Genomic DNA, 22817 nt, shown 5'->3' with positions numbered 1-22817 from the left:
CTTTTATAATGTTAAGAATACTTGAATTTATTAGAAATTGAGACAAATACTATAAATTTAATTTTTTTGTTTGTAGAATGTAGATGTAAGGAGAGATAACTCTAACTGCAAAAATACTATAGAATCAGAACTCTTTAGTGTGTTGTGTAGAGAGGGTTCTTAATATCTAAGTTATAAAATTAATGAAGATTAAAAAAGAAATACTTGTATTCGATTCTATGTCCATGACAAAGTAAGACAAAATGGGGCCTTAAAAGCTACATTATTTTTTGTAAACAAATACACAAAATAGACATGTCCATATACAACTCTGAGATTAGCATCGATAAACTTGCAAATAAACAATGACTCAATTCTATAAAACGAGTAAATAGTTTTAAAACAAAAAATCTATAAAAGCTAGGTACAGTGTATAAAACATACGTGTAAATAAATTAAATCAAAATGACCTTAGGTTGCATTTCATTATATGAAAAAAAAGGTATTATAGGAGACAAATGCTTACTATTTTCTGCAATAAAGTCATATAATACACAAACATAATCATGAAGACAACATGAAGTCAGGATTGCCATTTTATTAAAAATCCCACAGCTCTGTGACAAAAACCAGTATAAAGCAGTGCAAGCACTATATATAAAGAGAGACAACTCTTTTCTTATCACATCTAAAACTTAATTTCTATTATAGCACCATACTTATAAAATAGTAAATATATATTTAGCTAATATATGTTATATTTTTGTATATGTTTGACCCCATACATTCATTGATAAATACATGTAATTTACTAATTTATTGAATTGAATGACATAATAAAAGTCATAACAGAATAATAATGATTTGAGAAAAGCAGATACATTAAGGCCTTAGATTTTACAAAAGAATTTATAAAGAAAACCTAAAATTAAAGTTTAGCAATAGATTTTATTTATAGACACATTTTTTATTTCAATGCAAATAAGAAAAAAATTAAAGCATGTAAAATTGCAATCATATGTATTTAATATACAAAGTTGCTTAAGTTGCAATTTATAGACACATTTTAAGCCTTTTTAAAGTGTTTCCCTAAAAACAGCACCTATCAAAAAAAGAGATCAAAACGCTATCCAAATTAATCATAAAAATACTTTCTAACAAACAAGTGATTTATAATAAACAAACGAGCTTTGTTTGCGCATTCCACAGCTATTCCACTCAGGAGAGAGAAACTCTTGTTGTAGATGACACGCCATTACTGTCACACCGTCAAACTGTGGTTTGTTTTTTGAAGCTGAGTGCAGCTGAATTGACACAGTATCGTAGTCCTGTTGGTTTTGGACCATCGTCAAAGACGTGACCTATATGTGAGTTACAATCGGCACATTTTGCCTCCAATCGCTGCATACCTAGAAGTAAATTAACAGAAATGTAAATAATTCCTCAGGATCATAGAATCATAAAATTGATTCCTCACATATTGTTACTAATCAATATAGATTGTAGAAAAAAGAATGAGGTAACTTTTTTTTTGAAAAAGTTGTTAATTCTCTTTTCCCCAAATTATACGACGTAATACATGTACATGTTTATGCAACATTTTCAAACTTGAGCTTTGCACATTTGACCCAAATGGAGATGCATGTAATCAGGAAAATGTTCTATTATGTTTTATTGATATTAGAGTATTTAATTGCTTAAGATAATGTTTACCTTTGTAACAATTTTTATTGAAATTACACAAAAAATGACAGAATATTTGCATTTTAAATTTTTATTTACAGACAGGAAGACAGACAGGTCACAATATATTTTCACATGAGAATTTTAACCAGTAGACTAAAAACCTGATAACAGCTGCAGTAATAGCTGTATTTGATTCTATACCAGGTCCTAAAAGTTAGAGCCTTGGTTAATGTCCCTAAGCTCCTTATATGTACATGCTGGAGGTTACCCTGCCCCAAGTCAAAAGTACCTCACATTCAGTTCATGTTTATATATCAGGCGATTGTTATGTCAAAAATATTTGTTCCTTCATGAAGAAACTGGAACGCCATATCAACTAACAGTAATACAGAATATTTTGTGGAAATTAAAAACTATTAAAAACTGTCTTCACAAAATTTCTACACCCCCCCTCCCTTATTCATTTTATTAAACATGAGATAGAGGAAGTGAACGGTCTATTAAATATTTTAGGAAAACAAGACAAGCAGAACTATGCATGATCAGTCTTATTTTTATTAAAGCTTTATCTCATTTACAAGCACATGTAATTTCATCAAGTGAATTTCACAAATTTGAAGAAGCATTTAGTCTGCTTATTGTCTGTGAGTAAAATTCTTCAAACAATCATAGTTCAGACTCGATTTCATTAATTGAAACAATCACAGTTCAGACTTGATTTTGTTGTTTATTTTGGGCTGGAAGAGGAGAGCGGCAGAATTGATGCAGTAGCGTAAACCCGTGGGGTTAGGTCCGTCATTGAAAACGTGACCCAAATGGGCCCCACACTTAGAACACACCACCTCCTTCCTACGCATTCCTGTCAATAGAAACCAGAGGGTTAGGAATGGAATAGTGGGTCAGAGAGCTGAGTACAGTAAAAATCGTTTAGTACGAACATGAATATAGCGAAGTTTTTCTGGGTCCCCGTCAAAATTCGTAACAAATCTTTGTAAAATTTTATGGTTATAACGAACTCTGATATAATGAATTTACGGATATAGAGAACTGATTTTGAGTCCCGTTGTGGTTAAATATAGTGAAATTTACATCTTTTATAAAGAACTTCCACAGATTATGAAAAATGATAAATTGAACTTACTTTATTTCCTTTTAGCATTTGTATATGTATATGTATAAGATTCAATTCATACTGGTTTGTACTTATAACAAAGGATAAGAAAAGAAGCCATTGCAATCAGACCAAAACTGTAGAAGGAGTGATGTTTTAAAGGAATTTCACGGACATTTCTATTTTTAGTACCAATGGCAACATCATTCATCAAAATCAAAAACCGATGCACTATTTAATGTATCTTAGTGTAGTCTACTTGTGTGCCAAGTTAAATTGAAATCAGACCAAAACTGTAGAAGGAGTAGTGTTTTAAATGAATTTCACAGAAAATTCTATTTTTAATAACCACGGCAACACCATTCATCGAAATCAAAAACCGATGCACAGAATTATGTGTCTTAGTGTAGTCTACTTGTGTGCCAAGTTACACTGAAATCGGACCAAAACTGTAGGAGGAGTAGCATTTTGAAAAATTGTTTACAGACAGACAGACGGACGGACGACAGACACCTTACTATTGCATAAGCTCTTCTGGTCTCTGACCAGTAGAGCTAAAAACCGATGCACAGAATTATGTATCTTAGTATAGTCTACTTGTGTGCCAAATTATATTGTAATCGGACCAAAACTGTAGGAGGCGTAGCATTTTAAAAGAATTTCTCAGAAATTTCTATTTTTAGTAACCATGGCAACACCGTTCATCGAAAGCGAAAACCAACGCACAGAATTATGTATCTTAGTGTAGTCTACTTGTGTGCCAAGTAATATTGAAATTAGACCAAAACTGTGGGAGGAGTAGCATTTCGAAAGAATTTCACAGAAATTTCTATTTTTAGTAACCACGGCAACACCATTCATCGAAATAAAAAACCGATGCACAGAATTATGTATCTTAGTGTAGTCTACTTGTGTCCCAAGTAATATTGAAATTGGACCAAAACTGTAGGAGGAGTAGCATTTCGAAAGAATTTCACAGAAATTTCTATTTTTAGTAACCACGGCAACACCGTTCATCGAAATCAAAAACTGATGCACAGAATTATGTATCTTAGTGTTGTCTACTTGTGTGCCAAGTTATACTGAAATCGGACCAAAACTGTAGGAGGAGTAGCATTTCGAAAGAATTTCACAGAAATTTCTATTTTTAGTAACCACGGCAACACCATTCTTCAAAATCATAAGCCGATGCACAAAATTATGTATCTTGGTGTAGTCTACTTGTGTGCCAGGTTATATTGAAATCGGACCAAAACTGTAGGAGGAGTAGCATTTTGAAAAATTGTTTACAGACAGACAGACAGACAGACGGACGGACAGACGCATTACTATCGCATAAGCTCTTCTGGTCTCTGACCAGTAGAGCTAAAAAAAAAATTATCAACAAAATCTGGATCTATGGAGATTGTTTTTTTAAAACCGAAAGTAAGGAAACATGACGAAAATTGTAAAGAATGGCTTCAAATTTTACCTAATGAAAATTGAAAAATATGTACATTATACCATAAACTGACAAATAGTGAAAAAGAAATTGGTTTGGAAACAGAATTATCTTAGTAAATTACACTGAATTATTTACAATGACATGAGCTTGCATATTATATACTCTGGAGTCTCCAAGTTGTTAAAATAAAGTCAAGTTTAAATCTAATTCTCATTACTTTTTATGCGCCCGGATCGATAGATCCGAGGCGTATATTGTTTTTGACCTGTCTGTCTGTCTGTCTGTTTGTTTGTCCGCAAACTTTAACCTTCGCCATAACTTTTGAACCATGAAAGATAGAGACTTCATATTTGGTAGGCATACTTCACTGATTAAGCTCTTTCAAATGACACCAAGGTCAATGACCTTGTGACCTGGACTGTGGCCTATCTGCTAAAAATAGTTTTTTCTGCAAAATTTAACCTTCGCCATAACTTTTGAACCATAAAAGATAGAGACTTCATATTTGGTATGCATATTCTACTAATCAAGTTCTTCGAAATGACACCAAGGTCAATGACCTTGTGACCTTGACTGTGACCTATATGCTAAAAATAGCTTTTTTCGAATTTTGTTGCCGCCGGGCGCATAGTGTTTCACAAACACATCTTGTTAATTACCTCTTTTCCCAATTAATTTATGAAATGATGAAAATTTACATTTTCAAAAAATGTAATATATTTTTACTACGTCTGTAGCCCCCCCCCCCCTTCCCCAGGCAAACAAAAAGTTATAAACGAGGACATTATCTGTCAAGGGTTGGCTGATATCAATTCAATATCAAATTAATTGTATAATTACAACTTTATTTATTTTTTTTAAATGGACACTACCATAAGCTTTAAACATAACAATTTTAAACAATGTCTGTGATAAACATAATAAAAAAGGAATAACATAAAGTGCATTGCATTTTCGAGAAATCAGATGTAATAATGCCTTTCCTTTTGTCGCGATAAGTGGCAAAAAAATTTTCTGTCCAGTGGGAGCCCTGCTAACATAGTTGGTAGTAATACTTGAAGAAAAACATGCATAGAGCGAATTTGCTATAATGGTTATACGAATTTGTTATACGGATATAACGAATTACGGATATAGCGAATTAAATTCACAGGTCCCCAGGACTTCGCTATAACCGAGTTTTACTGTATTAAGTACAAGTATTCAGAGGAATAAATGACATCATGAACCTGACCTAGAATTTGACCTAAATTTTTGTTCCCCCTTTTACTAAAAAGTAGGGGGATATTAATTTGGGTCTGTCTGTCTGACCGCAAGTCAGTATGTCCAGCTGTCTGTCTGTATATCTGGCTATCTGTAACACTTGGTATCTTAAGAAGCCTTTGAGCTTTTGCCATGAAATTTTATTTAACAACTTCCTATGACCTGAATAAGACTCCCATTGTTTTAGGTCAAAGGTCATGGATTTTAATTCATACATTCTGTCTGCGTGTAACATATTCATTTCCGTGCCATATCTCAAGATGTCTTTGAGATTTTGCGATGAAATATTTTATCACAACTTCCTGTGGCATAATGATGGTACATGTACCTTTTGATTCTGAGGTAAATAAGGTCAAGACAGACAGACATGGCTGAAAACATAATCCCATTTATGTTTTTGAGAACAGGTGGTATTTATTTTCAGGTGTTAAGTGATTTACAATACCATACCATGCGAGTTATCGTCTTTAACAGTGATCTGTTTTTTATTCGTGACATCGTAGAAGGAGGGCCAGCCAGATTTGGAGTCAAACTTGGAGTCAGATGAGAACAGCTGATTCCCACACACAACACACGTGTAAACCCCCTCCTCCTTATTGTTCACATATTTACCAGAAAAGGCCCTATAAACATTACATCAAACTTAATTTATTATAAACCCATATAAAAACTCGGAAATACAGGCATTCATATTTACCAGAAAAGGCCCTAAACAAGACATCAAACTTAATTCATTGTAAATCAATAAAAAAAACTTGGCAATACAGACATTCATTTTAATTTTCAACTTTTAGAAAAGTAATTTAAAGTAAAAATTATGCATTGCTGCAGAAAGTATGGTTTGCGAAACAATTCAACTTCTCTGTCATTATTTTACATGAATTAATACATTGTTTATTAATGTATAAGTTTGAAAATATCCACTGATCATTTCAATTTACACATCATACGTATCTATTCCCATGTGAGACAAATGGCTTTGAATCGTTCATGCCTACATACATTAGATACAATGTGTACCATATATATAGCTGGTAATTAAGATACAGGTGGGGGGGGAGTATTATACCTTTCGGTCCCCTTTTCCTGCGTTACATGGTACTCGAGCGGTGTGAGGCGTTTCTTAAGCTCCGCCTTAGGAAAGCTGACCGGACACTCGGATCCGCTGCTACATGTAGATTTTAACTTCTTTATCTGCGGAGCTGCCTCCCGCTTAGCGGACGTCACGGCATGGAGGATATTCATCCAGGAAATGATCACGACAAGGTCAAAGGTCAAAACATTCATAGGCATTCATCTGAAAGAAATAAAATACAGTCTTAACAATTTAAGAAAATAGTCCTGAATTAAATAATTAATTTATCTTCTTTTATAAAGATATACAAATCTATAATAAGTAACACTGGACCTAAAAAAATTGATCATTTTATTATTTTAGGATTTAATGATCATAAGAGATCAAGAGATATACTAATCTAACATCATGAACATACCATATAAACCTGTATTCCAGTTATAAACCAAAGAAATCAGATATTTATGTGTACACTCAAGAGAAATATGTACTTTCCCCTTTCCTTGATTAAAACTTGCACAATAGTTAGAATCCCACACAAGCACCTGCTAGCGCTCTACACAATACAATCTTTCCTCCTGGTATTGAGGTACAATATTATCATAATCCAACATAACACAAACACAAGATAGGTTCACTGTAGTATATATCCCCCACAAAAACAAACATCAATATGTAAAACTTTCTCCCAATCAAAACACACACACATAAATCCCCAGCCAAGTAAAAAACTCTGTGTGGTTAATGACAATATCTTGATGTGAACATTAACGAATCTCCTAACGAAGGCTGCCCTGGAGTCTGATAGAACTCCTCTCCTTGAACTGCCAACACATCAACAAACAGGTAGTGGTACCTACAGAACTAATGGAGGGGGAACACATCAACAAACAGGTAGTGATACCTATAGAACTAATGGAGGGGGAACACATCAACAAACAGGTAGTGGTACCTACAGAACTAATGGAGGGGGAACACATCAACAAACAGGTAGTGGTACCTATAGAACTAATGGAGGGGGAACACATCAACAAACAGGTAGTGGTACCTACAGAACTAATGGAGGGGGAACACATCAACAAACAGGTAGTGGTACCTATAGAACTAATGGAGGGGGAACACATCAACAAACAGGTAGTGGTACCTACAGAACTAATGGAGGGGGAACACATCAAACAGGTAGTGGTACCTACAGAACTAATGGAGGGGGAACACATCAACAAACAGGTAGTGGTACCTATAGAACTAATGGAGGGGGAACACATCAACAAACAGGTAGTGGTACCTACAGAACTAATGGAGGGGGAACACATCAACAAACAGGTAGTGGTACCTACAGAACTAATGGAGGGGGAACACATCAACAAACAGGTAGTGGTACCTACAGAACTAATGGAGGGGGAACACATCAACAAACAGGTAGTGGTACCTACAGAACTAATGGAGGGGGAACACATCAACAAACAGGTAGTGGTACCTACAGAACTAATGGAGGGGGAACACATCAACAAACAGGTAGTGGTACCTACAGAACTAATGGAGGGGGAACACATCAACAAACAGGTAGTGGTACCTATAGAACTAATGGAGGGGGAACACATCAACAAACAGGTAGTGGTACCTATAGAACTAATGGAGGGGGAACACATCAACAAACAGGTAGTGGTACCTACAGAACTAATGGAGGGGGAACACATCAACAAACAGGTAGTGGTACCTACAGAACTAATGGAGGGGGAACACATCAACAAACAGGTAGTGGTACCTATAGAACTAATGGAGGGGGAACACATCAACAAACAGGTAGTGGTACCTACAGAACTAATGGAGGGGGAACACATCAACAAACAGGTAGTGGTACCTACAGAACTAATGGAGGGGGAACACATCAACAAACAGGTAGTGGTACCTACAGAACTAATGGAGGGGGAACACATCAACAAACAGGTAGTGGTACCTACAGAACTAATGGAGGGGGAACACATCAACAAACAGGTAGTGGTACCTACAGAACTAATGGAGGGGGAACACATCAACAAACAGGTAGTGGTACCTACAGAACTAATGGAGGGGGAACACATATAAACAGGTAGTGGTACCTACAGAACTAATGGAGGGGGAACACATCAGTGGTACCTACAGAACTAATGGAGGGGGAACACATCAACAAACAGGTAGTGGTACCTACAGAACTAATGGAGGGGGAACACTCCAACAAACAGGTAGTGGTACCTACAGAATTAATGGAGGGGGAACACATCAACAAACAGGTAGTGGTACCTATAGAACTAATGGAGGGGGAACACATCAACAAACAGGTAGTGGTACCTACAGAACTAATGGAGGGGAACACATCAACAAACAGGTAGTGGTACCTACAGAACTAATGGAGGGGAACACATCAACAAACAGGTAGTGGTACCTATAGAACTAATGGAGGGGGAACACATCAACAAACAGGTAGTGGTACCTACAGAACTAATGGAGGGGGAACACATCAACAAACAGGTAGTGGTACCTACAGAACTAATGGAGGGGGAACACATCAACAAACAGGTAGTGGTACCTACAGAACTAATGGAGGGGGAACACATCAACAAACAGGTAGTGGTACCTACAGAACTAATGGAGGGGGAACACATCAACAAACAGGTAGTGGTATCTACAGAACTAATGGAGGGGGAACACATCAACAAACAGGTAGTGGTACCTACAGAATTAATGGAGGGGGAACACATCAACAAACAGGTAGTGGTACCTATAGAACTAATGGAGGGGGAACACATCAACAAACAGGTAGTGGTACCTACAGAACTAATGGAGGGGGAACACATAACAAACAGGTAGTGGTACCTACAGAACTAATGGAGGGGGAACACATCAACAAACAGGTAGTGGTTACAGAACTAATGGAGGGGGAACACATCAACAAACAGGTAGTGGTACCTAAAGAACTAATGGAGGGGGAACACATCAACAAACAGGTAGTGGTACCTACAGAACTAATGGAGGGGGAACACATCAACAAACAGGTAGTGGTACCTACAGAACTAATGGAGGGGGAACACATCAACAAACAGGTAGTGGTATCTACAGAACTAATGGAGGGGGAACACATCAACAAACAGGTAGTGGTACCTACAGAACTAATGGAGGGGGAACACATCAACAAACAGGTAGTGGTATCTACAGAACTAATGGAGGGGGAACACATCAACAAACAGGTAGTGGTATCTACAGAACTAATGGAGGGGGAACACATCAACAAACAGGTAGTGGTACCTATAGAACTAATGGAGGGGGAACACATCAACAAACAGGTAGTGGTACCTATAGAACTAATGGAGGGGGAACACATCAACAAACAGGTAGTGGTACCTATAGAACTAATGGAGGGGGAACACATCAACAAACAGGTAGTGGTACCTATAGAACTAATGGAGGGGGAACACATCAACAAACAGGTAGTGGTACCTACAGAACTAATGGAGGGGGAACACATCAACAAACAGGTAGTGGTATCTACAGAACTAATGGAGGGGGAACACATCAACAAACAGGTAGTGGTATCTACAGAACTAATGGAGGGGGAACACATCAACAAACAGGTAGTGGTATCTACAGAACTAATGGAGGGGGAACACATCAACAAACAGGTAGTGGTACCTACAGAACTAATGGAGGGGGAACACATCAACAAACAGGTAGTGGTACCTATAGAACTAATGGAGGGGGAACACATCAACAAACAGGTAGTGGTACCTACAGAACTAGTGGTACCTACAGAACTAATGGAGGGGGAACAACGATTGCCAATGATTACATTTCAACATGTACCTCACATGTACAGACTGCTGAGGAATGATGTGATCTTATCATACAAAGGTTACAACTGTATATACATTGTGTACACGTAAAACTGACTTCAGCACCAAGCAGGTATTAATTAAGACAAACTGAACTGCTTCATAAAAAAAAAAATATTTGCTTACTGCATGGAAAAATATTTACACATTATGTCATGCAATTGATTGCATAAAGAATCAATTGAAAATGTGTGCAGTTTATGCAATAATAGTTCCTATATATTCATATTTCAAAAAGAAAACTTATTTTATACCAAAATTTTCATTTTAAAAAAGAACCCAGGACATTGACATCAGTTAACAAAATTCTATTCCAGGATATAAGTAGCCTATCATTCAACCTAGAAATTTGTCAACTTTAATGCAGAACTGTTTAAACACTTAAAGGGAGATTGCTTATTTCTGCAAGGAAAAGAAAGAAAGCAATATTGAATCAAATCACATTACCTTACCCAAAGCTGATAGTCCTGTTTGTCTCCTATAAAGCAATAAGTTAAATGCTCATCTTTGTCAAGGACCTCCTGTATTATCACTTACTCAGACACTAAATAGACACACAGGGATTGTACACAAAGATTGTGTATCATGGGTGTGAAAAGACAGAAAACCACAGAGATTTACATAGGACCCAGTAATGATTATATCCTGTCTGGGGTGACAGATGATTTTTCAGTTTATTTCTAACAAGAGGCCCATGGGCCACATCGCTCACCTGAGAAGCTTTGAATTCTGTTCTTTACATATTTCCCCCTTGTTATACATATTTACCCCACTGATCATAATTTAGACATTTTGAAATCTACACTACCCCATGATCCTTCCATGGGCACATATGAGAAGAAGATTTTCAAAGATTTTTCCTATATCTTTCTATATAAAACTTTGATTCCCCAGAATTCCTCCATAATTATCAATTTAGAATCTAAATTATACCAGGATGCTTCCAAATAAGTTTCAGCTTTTCTGGCCCAGTGGTTCTTGAGAAGAAGATTTTCAAAGATTTTTCTTATATATTTCTATATAAAACTTTGAAATTTTGGCCCCGCCCTTTTGGGGGTCATGGAGTGAACAATTTAGAATCTACACTACCCCAGGATATAATAATTTCAGCTTTTTGTGCCCAGTGGTTCATAAAAACAAAAATTTTTCCTATATATTTCTATATAAAACTTTGATTCCCCATTGTGGCCTGTTAATATATATTTCTGGAACAATTTAGAATCTACATTTACCAGGAAGCTTTCAATAATTTCAGACTTTTGTGGCCCAGTGGTATATGGAATATTTTCAATAGATTTTTCCTGTAAAACTTTGATATCCTATGCATGATTTTTACAATTTAGAATCTACACTATACCAGGATGCTTCCACATAAGTTTCATTTTTGGCCCACTGGTTCTTGAAAAGAAGATTTTCAAAGATTTTTCCTATATATTTCTATATAAAACTCACCCCCATTGTGGCCTTAAAAGTTAAATCTACACTATAGCTGATTATTCCACATAAGTTTGTTTTCTGGCCCAGTGGTTCTTGAAAGAAGATTTTCAAAGATTTTTCCTATATATTTCTATATAAAACTTTGTCCCCCATTGTGGCCCCGCCCTCCCCCCGGGGGTCATGATCACTTACTTACACATTTCCACATAAGACACACAAGTGGTTCTTGAGAAGAAGATTTTTTAATGTATTTTTGTGGGAGGGTGAAATTTTAACAATTTAAATTCCCCATTACCCAAGGATGCTTTGTACCAAGTTTGGTCAAAATTGGCCCAGTGGTTCTTGAATGAAAATGTAAAAGTTTACAGACGGACTGGGGACAGACGGTGACAGATGATTTTTCAGTTTATTTCTAAAAAACATTGTGTCATATCTTCCTGCTTATATAATCTCCTCCATTACACCAGCAAGTTTTGATTAAGAAAGCATTTTACTGCCTCTATCTTCCAGTAGCTGTGAGATAAAAAAGTTTATAATCAAAGCTAGCACTCTAATAGGATGCATGTTTCCTGAGTTCTTACAAAATCTTTAAAAACTGCTTGGATTTTTTTTCCTCAGAAAAAAAAACCTGACACACATTAATTAAATAAGCCAGAAATAAATCAATGTAAATCTTCTGAAAAGGCAAGGATTAAACAGAGAACATCTCAATAAGAACAGAGGATGCAACTCTTAATTATGATAAATTCAACAGTCTATACAGCATAAAAGTTACAATACTTGTTAATATACCAGTACTTGTAACTCAAGTTTATATTGGTAATTCAAACTTAAGACTCAATTTAAGAGTTAACCAAACATGCATGGACATACAAAAAACAAGATTATCTTGACATCACTTTATAAATTTCATCAAAACTTGACCTCCAATTGATTAATGACTAGAATAAAAAAAATTAATATATATTCATTTCATAAATTACCGCTGTCTCTACCTTCTAAAATCCCACCAGCATAAAGCTGTATCCATGAAACTACATTTGTAATACCAAATAAATAGAGTAGCAGTTTTTCTCAGAACTTGTGCATGAATGATTTTTCAAATTAACGTCATCATGCACATTTGACTACCTCTGTAAAAAAAACTCCCGAGTAAGCAGAAATATCTGACCTATAGAACTACTCCAACCCAAGGTGTCTTCTTTTTTACTGGTCAAACTTTGAATGTAAATTGACCCCTAATAGGAGGTCACTCCTACATATGATCAGAATCTGCCTCTCAATCATTAAAACCGTCCGACTCTGAAGTTAACAGGTACATAAATAAAACAGCCTCACAAGCACTGGTTATTTACAAATTGTACACAATGTACATACAAAGAACTCTCACATCATGGCATTTGTGAATATAATTACAGTCAACATACCTGTATTTATAAAAACAACAATGAATAATTTCCAGGTATAGAGATTGTACACCTTTGAGTCTTGCTTATATATTTGGCTTTTCCATGAAGTCGCACTAACACAGAAACCAGACTTTACCAGCCTTATCAATCTGAGCTCGCTCTGTGGGGAATGGTTTGATTACTGTTTGTATTTTTATTTTTCAGTTTATCCTTGTTTATCTGTTTTTTGAAAAGAGGGGCCTACCAGGGGTTATACTGATGAGGTCTGCAAAGGGTTAAACTGTGTATTCACAGTTTATACATTATGATACCTTGCATTCACAATTTTATAATTCATATCATGAACTAAATGATTTTATTATCAAGAATTCATTAACTATAACATGTTACAAACTGCATTTGTTGACAATATTATTGATATCTACATTGATTAAAGAATGAATGACTTTTACGTACCAATATACAATTACATAAAAGTTCTGCTGATTCCTCACAAAATCTCCATTACTGTTAGGAATGCTTTTTTCATTACAGTAATTAACTAACAGCCTCGTCAAGAGGTCAAAACCAGGACAACGACCTTCTGAACTGCAAAGTTTGGTACATGACTACATGTATGTCATTATGCAGAATTTATGGAATTTTGATCAGGGTAGGACTAGGAATTTACATGGAAAGAGACCTGCTCTGAATTCAAAATAATTTTTCTGTTCAATGTTCATGATCCCAGGAATTGGAATGTAACATTCACCATTTGAGACAAGTCTGTATAACGAAATGCATCATCAATGCAAGTTGGTCAGCATACATCTTTGCTAGCCAAGGGTTTCTGATATGCTACTCTCCTCATAAACCCTTGGCATACAGGTGAAATCAAAAGACAGGATTGTTTTTGTCACATGATCTCAAATCTACCAGGTATGCACAGATTATGTCATCGACAGAAATAAAGAAGTGTATTTTAAAAAAGATAAAATCAGGATTTTTAATGAATAATTAAGATGCAATAATTGAGTTATGTTTATTTATCATTTAAAGTACAAATCTACAGCTTCAATATAGGTTCTTAATCACATATTTTGAAGATATTAGATGACACCATATGATGGCATATCTATTCATAGAATGGGGCGTTATCTTTGTTTACTAGTGTTTTTCATTCCTGAGATTAAAGCAATATGAGCTGCATTTTTGAGAATTTTATTTTGCTGGTAAAATGTGTTATTATGATTAATCTGTATGTAATCTAAACCCTTATGATCAATAAAACCAAAATAAAGTTTTAAATGTTTCAGAAAAAATATTTCTGTACAACTGAATATACAGTATTATATAAGAAATCATTATTGTACAGGACGACAATAATTCAATTTTGCTTCAATCAACGCGTATAAAAAGTTCTTTCATAGCAAATATGAACAACAGAAGTTTATAAATGTTCTATTTTTCTGTCATTGAAATAGTTAATTACAAATTTGTAACATTTTTTCCCGATGTCAAACATGCAGCTCATATTGCTTTAAAGAGTCAAGATATATCTCGAGAGCAGATATCGTCATATACAAAAAACAATTGCTGATTGGTCAAACAGTAACCATCGACTCCAATCACAATTTGAGAAAAAAATCCCAACTTTTTTTAACACAGCATGCCAAGGGTTTATGAGGAGAGTAGCGTATCAGAAATCCTTGACTTGCAAAGATAGTCAACATAGGACTTATAAGGAAACTCACCCAAAAACGTTTATCTGGTCAATCACCTAGAAAATATGGGTCAGATAAGATCCAAAGAAAGTAAAAGCTTTCATTCTAAGATTGCTGGAGGTATTAATGTTTCTTGTCCATAACATATTATATACCTTCACATCTAGAATCTAGTCTACCTCTTAAAACTAAAAATGTATGTCACTCAATTGTACTGTAAGTGTACATCTTTTGGGGTGAAGGTAATGCCAGTAACTTTACGAGAGTATTTTAAATCTTTGATAACAGTAAGTCATGTCTTAACATCTATCTTTTTTGTGTGGAATAAAATCAGCAATCATAAAGAAATCTTTTCAAGCATAAAACAATGCCTGCCCTGAAAAGGTCATACAAAAGGTGGAGCCATGATGGCCTCAGTTTTCAAGAAATGATGGGACCATTTTGAGATTTAACAGGACAAGCCAAAGGAAAATATATTTGGGAATTCTAAGTTATATCAAAATTTATTACACACTTAGTAATAAATACAGGTTTTTTGCATATGCGATATGACTGACGTCACAATAGCCGTATCAACCCTGCAGGGCTGATATGGATTTGCGGGGCTGATATCCGTATCAGCCCTGCAAATCCATATCAGCCCTGCAGGGCTGATACGGCTATTGTGACGTCAATATCACACCCTTAGTAAATTAAACCACAATAACAGTACATGTACTCATACACAATTTTTGGTGGGTTCATATTCTCTTAATTTTAACTTTTTGAAAATAAGGTTAATCTTAATTTACAAATACATGTAATACTATAGAATATTTTCAAATTACGGATCAAGTGCATTGAAATAGAAATAGAAACAAACCCAAATCTTATGAGACATTAGACTATGTACATGTATGTAAGAAGTCCATGCATGATTATTTACTTATTTTCTTCTCAGCTGTATGTTATTACTAAGTATGTAATAAATATAATAAAACATACCCTTTTCCACATCACATCCTGTATCAGCCCTCGACCAATATCAGCCAGAGGGCCGAAGGCCCTCTGGCTGATATTGGTGTCTCGGGCTGATACAGGATGTGATATGGAAAAGGGTATGTATTATTCTCCATATAATGCAGCCTTATTAAGGCTTTCATAATGCATATATCACAGCCAATTGTGCCTAACGTTAATTTAGTGTTAATCTCAATTAACATTAAATTAACGTTAGCTTGATGTTAGTTTAATGTTACTTTCGTGTTAAGTTAACATTAAAAAAGTTAACATTGAATTAACGTTAATTTTTAACGTTAATTTAACTTAACATTAATTTCATGTTAATTTTTAACGTTAATTTAACTTAACATTAATTTCATGTTAATTGAGCTTGGGTTCTGTCTTAAAAAACTAGAACCAAAATATTAACATTAGATTAACGTTAATTAGTTAATGTTAATTTCATGTTAATTTCATGTTAATGTGAATTTAACGTTAATTCTTTAATGTTAATTTCATGTTAATTAGAATAACCCGAGATTAATGTTATTATTCAAATTTTAGACCTTACTTTAAACAATACTTTCTAATCATTTTAGTGACATTTAATTAATTATTAAGATGTCCATATGTGGATACTCAAAAGCCGGGGTTGGGGGTTGGCGGTGGAGGGTGGGGGCGGTATTGGCACTTGTGTCGGAAATAAATTTTTAACCCCAATATATAAAGATAACAGTTGTGTTAGTATTATACCATAGGTTCAAAAAGTATTTCCGATACAATTTATTTCCGACACAAGTGCCTTTGTGTTTGTGTAAGGGTGTGTTACACGTGTGGATTTGGGAAAGGGGGGGGGTGCTCTAACTAGCTGTTAGCACCCTCTTCACCTCGTCCACTTTTTTTTTCATACATTCTTAAAAAAGTAATTTATCTAGACTTAAATTATAACCCTGAAGCTCTATGTCTATCTTTCAAAATGTCAACTTGGATTTGGATTTTTTTTCCGGCTAAAAATGGTCCGTAGCTTTTTTCAGGATCGGTTTTGTTTTTATCGGACGAAACTGTACGTCATGCTTGACGTCATCAGCTGTAACAGAAATTGAAAACACAGAGGATCGAGGAAAAAGGATTTATCAAGTCTCTGTTAAAAGCAAGTATTTTGTAGTCTTTGTAATATTACGTTTTTGAGAGTTTCATAATTTCAGAGGTCCCTAAATGTTTGAACTTTATGTACAGCAACATAACGCATAATTACTCAACAGTCCTTGCAGGCTATCTGTATAGAGATACGTTGTAGTATCCGATATAGGCTTTTTTCACTACGGTATTGTGTCGTAGGCTGTGAACGACGTGCCAGATCTCTGCTATGTTGGATATTTGTATATCAGCATTGATATTTTTATTAGGTCTATTTATTGTTCAGTTGGTTAGATTTGTTTCACTTTGAACACTGAAGCCTACCGGTACAGCTGTACTGCCGCCCTACGTACGATACGGAGAAAATTCGAAAGTGAAAGTAGAAATTGTGTACAAGTTAACAATAACCATCTCGAAGTTGAAGTTATACACGCAATGTGAGCGATGTTTTCCCTGATTCTAACAGTTCATCTTAATTGGTTTCATCATTATCGAGAAAAAAACCCGATTTGATATTTATTTTTATTGTATTTTAAACAGCTGGAACTCGGTATCACATCTGACTCGCACTTCTGAAATGGATCAAATCGGACTTTGTCGTCGAGACTCGGAAGAATCCAGCTGCCTAAATTATAATGCCAGTGGAACTCAAAACAGGTATTGAAAGTGGAAGAAAATGTAAACAATTCCCAGAGTAAATGTAATGACAGTGAAAGGACAAGTGCACTTAAGCAATGCTTAATGGGCCCTTTTTATGTACCATTTTACTTTAGAATATATAACCAAATCGTTCTCTTTTGGAAATAGTTATATACTAGTGTATATTTCTAATTAAAAAGCACGATAATCATCACCCAAATCAGCATGGATTTGAAACAATTGGCTATTTTTAAATGCCTATATGGACACCTTAAAAATCCGGAAAAGTCGTACCGAACCTTCTTTTAGTTTCGTTTATGTAAATCAAGGCGAATCGATCTTGAACAATCTGATGGTGGATCATAGTCGGGCGCGTTTGTGGAATGTAACTTTTTTGTGCTATATCTGTTTTAAAAAAATTGAAAGAAGTTGTGTAGTTGCCTGTAGCCATAATAATCAAACTAAGAAATCTGTACTCTTGCATTTGAAAAAATATATACAATAAAATGAATTTAAAATCTAAGAGGAGTGTTTAGGTGGCTTTCAATACCTGTTTCATTGTCTTGCATAAATGTTAAAATGTCTGACACTTTTATGAGTGGCGTTAACTCTCTTTACCCTACCGTAATCTTAAATATAGATACATAGAAATATTATCTAAGCGGCGCGAATTTGACTAAATGATAAAAAACCTGTCTATGTTTTACAGTGAGCACCTTTGAGGAATGTTTACCTGGGTAGAACTCACGTGACTTTCAGTATTTTAAATAATTTATTCCACAAGTGGGTTCAACATGGGTCATACAGGTAAATACCTCTCACTTGCTATAGGAAAAACATTGTACTTTTTGTACATTTTTAATATTTTAACTACCAGCCTAATCGTGTACAAATTTCCTACTTTCACACAAGTTTTGTAAATGTATTATGCGTTTTTTGTCATTCGCACAAGTTTGTACAAAGTTAGGCTCATAGTAAACAAAAGCTTTGAAATGAATGACCGTTCTCGATTTACTATAGAAAATCACAAATGTCGGTTGACCCCTGCCGCATTCTATGGTTTTGTTCTTTGTATATACGTGAATTTCAGCGGTAAAATTTGTTGAATCTTACAGTTTAGATATCAATTAATGATTTGGGATGAAAATTTTTGCTTAATTTGAATGTTTATTTTTTCACATTTTACCGGGGCCCATAAGTGCACTCGTTCTTTACATTCACACACCCCAACTGATTTTTTTTAAAATACCAGTTAATTACATGTCACAACTTGACACTTGTCAATATTTTGTTCAGAAACATTTTATAAGCATTTTTAAATCAAGATTTTTTCTTTTACTGCATGCATAATACAGAAAAGATACTTGTATGCAAGACATGGAGAAAAGAGCAGACTACAGCCTCTATATACCATTCCTTGGTGCCTCCTTGAATTGATGTTTTTCAGGATAACCATGGAGGAATAAAGGTTATTTATAAAATATTATTTACCCCACCTCTGTCGATTTTTCCGTGAAATCCTGGCTTATGATTGGTTGAAGTCTGTCACGTGAAGGCGGTGGATTACTTATACCCGGTCAGTTGTAAATCCATACCCGGTCAGTTGTAATCTATACCCGGTCGATGTATTACGTCACAAACATAAACGTGACGTCATAATAGGCACAGTATAAGCGTGATGAAGGATTTAGCAGAGAAAACCATTTATAAACTACAGATAAAACGTAAATGTTACATCGGTGGGGTCATTTGTGACTTACACAGTCTTTATATTTGGGTATGGGATGATCACCTGTTTGTGGCTTTTATACCTGCACTCGGCTCCGCCTCGCCAGGTATGAAATTTACTAACCAGGTATCATCCCATACCCTGTCACTAAAAGACTATGTAACTAATAATACATAGTGTATCCATAATTTTCATTTAGAAAAATTTTATAAATTGATCTAGAGTTTATGCTAAAGAGACAAATTTAAAGCCAAGTTGCTTTCACTGTACTAAAAGTTTGCTTTGAATCAGACGCTGCACATAAAATTTGGTTTCTATCTATGATCATATATGTTGAAGATATTACATTTCAAATAAATTTTTAATTATTTTTTTTTTTAATTGTAGGTTAACTCAGTATAAAGTCTTGCTGACATGAACATGCTAATCACAAGAAAGTGAATATATTTCATCACCTTAAGCAATCTTCAAAATACCAGGTAAAGTGCATTTATTCTGAACACATATCAAATATTTAAACCCATTTAATATGTCACCCCTAAATTTTTTTGAAAATATACTGGAAACACAATGTCTGTTTGCCAGTCTCTCTGTATAGTAATGTATATGGAAGTATATAGTTTTTAAATACTAGTAGCTTTTTAGTTCACCTGAGCTGAAAGCTCAAGTGAACTTTTCAGATCAAATTTTGATCGGCGTCTGTCTGTCCATTTGTTAACTTTTCACATGTTCACATTTTCAACTTCTTCTCAAGAACCACTGGGCCAGGAAAGATGGAACTTAAATGGAAGTATCCTCAGTTAGTGTACTTTCAAGCCTCTTCAAGCCAAGGGGGGGGGGGGGGGCACAATGGACTTTCAGTCTTACTTATATTTGAGGTATTTTTAAAGCTCTCTCCGGACATAAATATTGGTTGGTCATGACTTACAAGATTAAATTCCATAAAGCCTGAAGGGCTTTATAATGAATTTAATTGCTTCGTACAACCCGTATTTATAGCCCGTGGGATGATGTAAAATGATACCATATTACTTATATTTTCATTTGTGACTTATTCATACTTTATATTTGCCTGATCACGCTGTTTGTGGCTTTTAACATGCGAAATGCATTATTTTTCAAAACCAATGGCATGAATACAAGACACTGAATGCGTGTCAACCCTTTATGATGTCACTGTGAAATTCTGTTGAACATTTATCGATATGCACATCTATGACCTCTTGACCCCTGTAGTGTAGATTCAAATTTGTTTCCAAGTTTTACATAGGAATGCATAGGAAAAACCTTTTTAAAATCTTCGACGAACTTATGTGGAATCATCCTCAGGTAGTGTAGATTCAAGTTTGATCAAATCCTGACCCCCGGGGGTAGGATGGGGCCACAATGGCCGACCAAAATTTTATATAGGAATGCATAGGAAAAACCTTTTAAAGATCTTCTTCAGAACCATTAGGACAGGAATGATTAATCTCATGACGTGATGTGGAAGCATCCATAGTTACTAAATGTAGATTCAATTTGTTCAAATCATGACCCCCGGGGTTAAGGTGTGGCCACAATGAGGGATCACAGACTTGCATAAGAATACATAGGTAAAAGAATCTTCTCCAGAACAGAAAAAAATTGTTTTGTCAAATTGACATGATCTGCAAGTAGTAAAAATTTAAATTTATTCAAATAATGCCCCGGGGATTGGGGGTTAGCGAGGGGTCACAATGGGAGATCAGGTAAATGTGTTGGAAAAATCTTTAAAAATCTTCTTTTCAAGTATGGCAAAATAATACATGTATGCTTATTGTAATAGTGACATTTTCAAGTAATGGAAAATTCAAATCCTCCTCCCCCATTAAGTATAAAGTAAGCTTCTCAATACTTAACTGATCTGTGTTTTTAGCTAGCCCATGTGCTCAGGTGAGGGATGTGGCCAATGGACCTCTTGTTTCATTCATTATATTTTAGACAAATTTGAGATGTTAATGTATTGCTGAAGTATTTTATTTTCATATAATTATTATAATATATGTGTTTGCCTCTCTTCTTTTTCAGATTGGAAAAAGAAAGAAGATTTGTAGCATTGTATTGAATATGCCTGATTAAAAGTATTAATGGATGAATTGGTGTTTTTCTCTTTTCTTCAGAAAATTTGAAATCGGAGGCAATGTTCAGAATTTTAGAGATTTTGTTGAAAGAGCTGATGGGTCCCTTTATCCTTTTGGATATATTCAAATTGAAAAGAAAGTGACATCAGGGATGAAGTCAACATGCAAGCCTAGCTTTCTGCAGTGCTACAAGGAAAAGTGCAAAATTGATGAGCTTCTGGTGTACCTTTAGAGAAATAATAATGATTACATGTAGTATCAGTTAAGCTTCTGCTATGATGCAAGAACACGTATTTTTCTGGAAGAATAGGAAGGAAAATTCCAAAAATATGCACACAATTTTTATGCATTTTAACATTAAATTAGTGTGAACTAATTAACGTTAATTTAACGCTTAACGTTAATTTAACATGAAAATAATGTTAATTTAACGTTAATTTTTTAACGTTAAATTCATGTATAAGCTCGATTGACGTTAATTTAACGTTAAATATTTAACGTTAAATTAACGTTATTTTCATGTTAAATTAACGTTAGGAACAATTGGCACTGCGGACAATATAATCTAAAAAAAAAAAGACAAATCATGAGACAAAAACTAGAGGGATTGAATGTTTTTTAATATGTATAAATTATGTGACTTACCAAAATCATCAATATTTTTTCCCAAAAAAAAAAAGAAGTTTCATTTTTTACATTTTTACATCGACAGGGGGCAGGAAAAGATGAGGAGAGTTCATTAAAAAAGATATCTTATTGTAAAATAATGTTTTATTTGTGTGTGACTTTCATAAAGCTGTAGTCAGCTGTAAAAATTAACTTGACACTTACAAACTGTCACATGGAATGGGAGGAAAAGTCTGTTTCTTTGCCAGTGGATGTCAATATTTTATATGGTGACTCTAATTTTATTATACTTGTATGATACATCACAGATTCCATCTAACTTCAATGAAAAATATCATTAGCACAGAGTGTGATGCACACACAAACTACAAAATACCCTATGTGCCTGCATTTTACAGCATGCACCGCATGGCGCAAGGCACCATTATTGCATTACATGACTTTTATAGCGATATGGCGAATGGTGTGGCCCCTTCTCACGTCCCTTGTGTCTTCTTATGAATAACCTTGCAGCCTTGTGACAATGTTACAGCATTTATTTACTCATAATTAAGGTACATGTACTAAACTCACACAGGATACAGTCCATCCCTAAATAATTTAATTAGCTTAATGTTTGTGGCATGTAA

The 22817-nt window shown here is 34.8% G+C and overlaps 2 protein-coding genes and 1 long non-coding RNA gene across 9 annotated transcripts in view; 2 read left to right on the top strand and 1 right to left on the bottom strand.

The window, feature by feature from the left end:
• Positions 1–1098: 1098 nt before the first annotated feature.
• LOC134238456 (peptide methionine sulfoxide reductase MsrB-like) overlaps positions 1099–22817 on the bottom strand; it is a 110161-nt gene continuing 88442 nt past the window's right edge. For 2 of the 7 annotated variants that reach the window (XM_062720583.1, XM_062720582.1), the window contains exons 3-5: positions 6553–6780; positions 5934–6106; positions 2205–2524 (exon numbers count right to left, since the gene is read on the bottom strand). In XM_062720583.1, the coding sequence (XP_062576567.1) occupies positions 2367–2524; positions 5934–6106; positions 6553–6776 (555 nt within the window). In that variant the 5' untranslated portion in view covers positions 6777–6780 and the 3' untranslated portion in view covers positions 2205–2366. Of the gene's footprint in view, positions 1389–2204; positions 2525–5933; positions 6107–6552; positions 6781–6976; positions 7415–10876; positions 11018–13032; positions 13058–13288; positions 13447–22817 lie in introns of those variants that run through there. The other 5 variants (XM_062720584.1, XM_062720586.1, XM_062720581.1 and 2 more) reach the window with 5 other exon arrangements.
• On the top strand, positions 8992–9405 carry LOC134238484 (uncharacterized). The gene has a single exon (XM_062720612.1). The coding sequence runs from the start codon at positions 8992–8994 to the stop codon at positions 9403–9405; it is 414 nt and encodes a 137-aa protein (XP_062576596.1).
• On the top strand, positions 17273–21576 carry LOC134238473 (uncharacterized). Its single transcript, XR_009986026.1, has 4 exons — positions 17273–17748; positions 19086–19198; positions 19847–19938; positions 21509–21576. It is a non-coding gene; the product is annotated as an uncharacterized LOC134238473 (long non-coding RNA).

The sequence above is a fragment of the Saccostrea cucullata genome, unplaced genomic scaffold (genome assembly GCF_032062105.1).
Source record: "Saccostrea cucullata isolate Sc308-1 unplaced genomic scaffold, CSIRO_AGI_Scuc_v1 ctg279, whole genome shotgun sequence".
Taxonomy (NCBI): domain Eukaryota; kingdom Metazoa; phylum Mollusca; class Bivalvia; order Ostreida; family Ostreidae; genus Saccostrea; species Saccostrea cuccullata.
The sequence above is the reverse complement of the archived record's forward strand: the minus strand, read 5'-3'. Positions and strand labels throughout refer to the sequence as shown.

Coding starts and splice junctions, on each gene's coding strand:
- LOC134238484 (XM_062720612.1), top strand. CDS start 8,992: ATGGAGGGGGAACACATCAACAAACAGGTAGTGGTACCTACAGAACTA.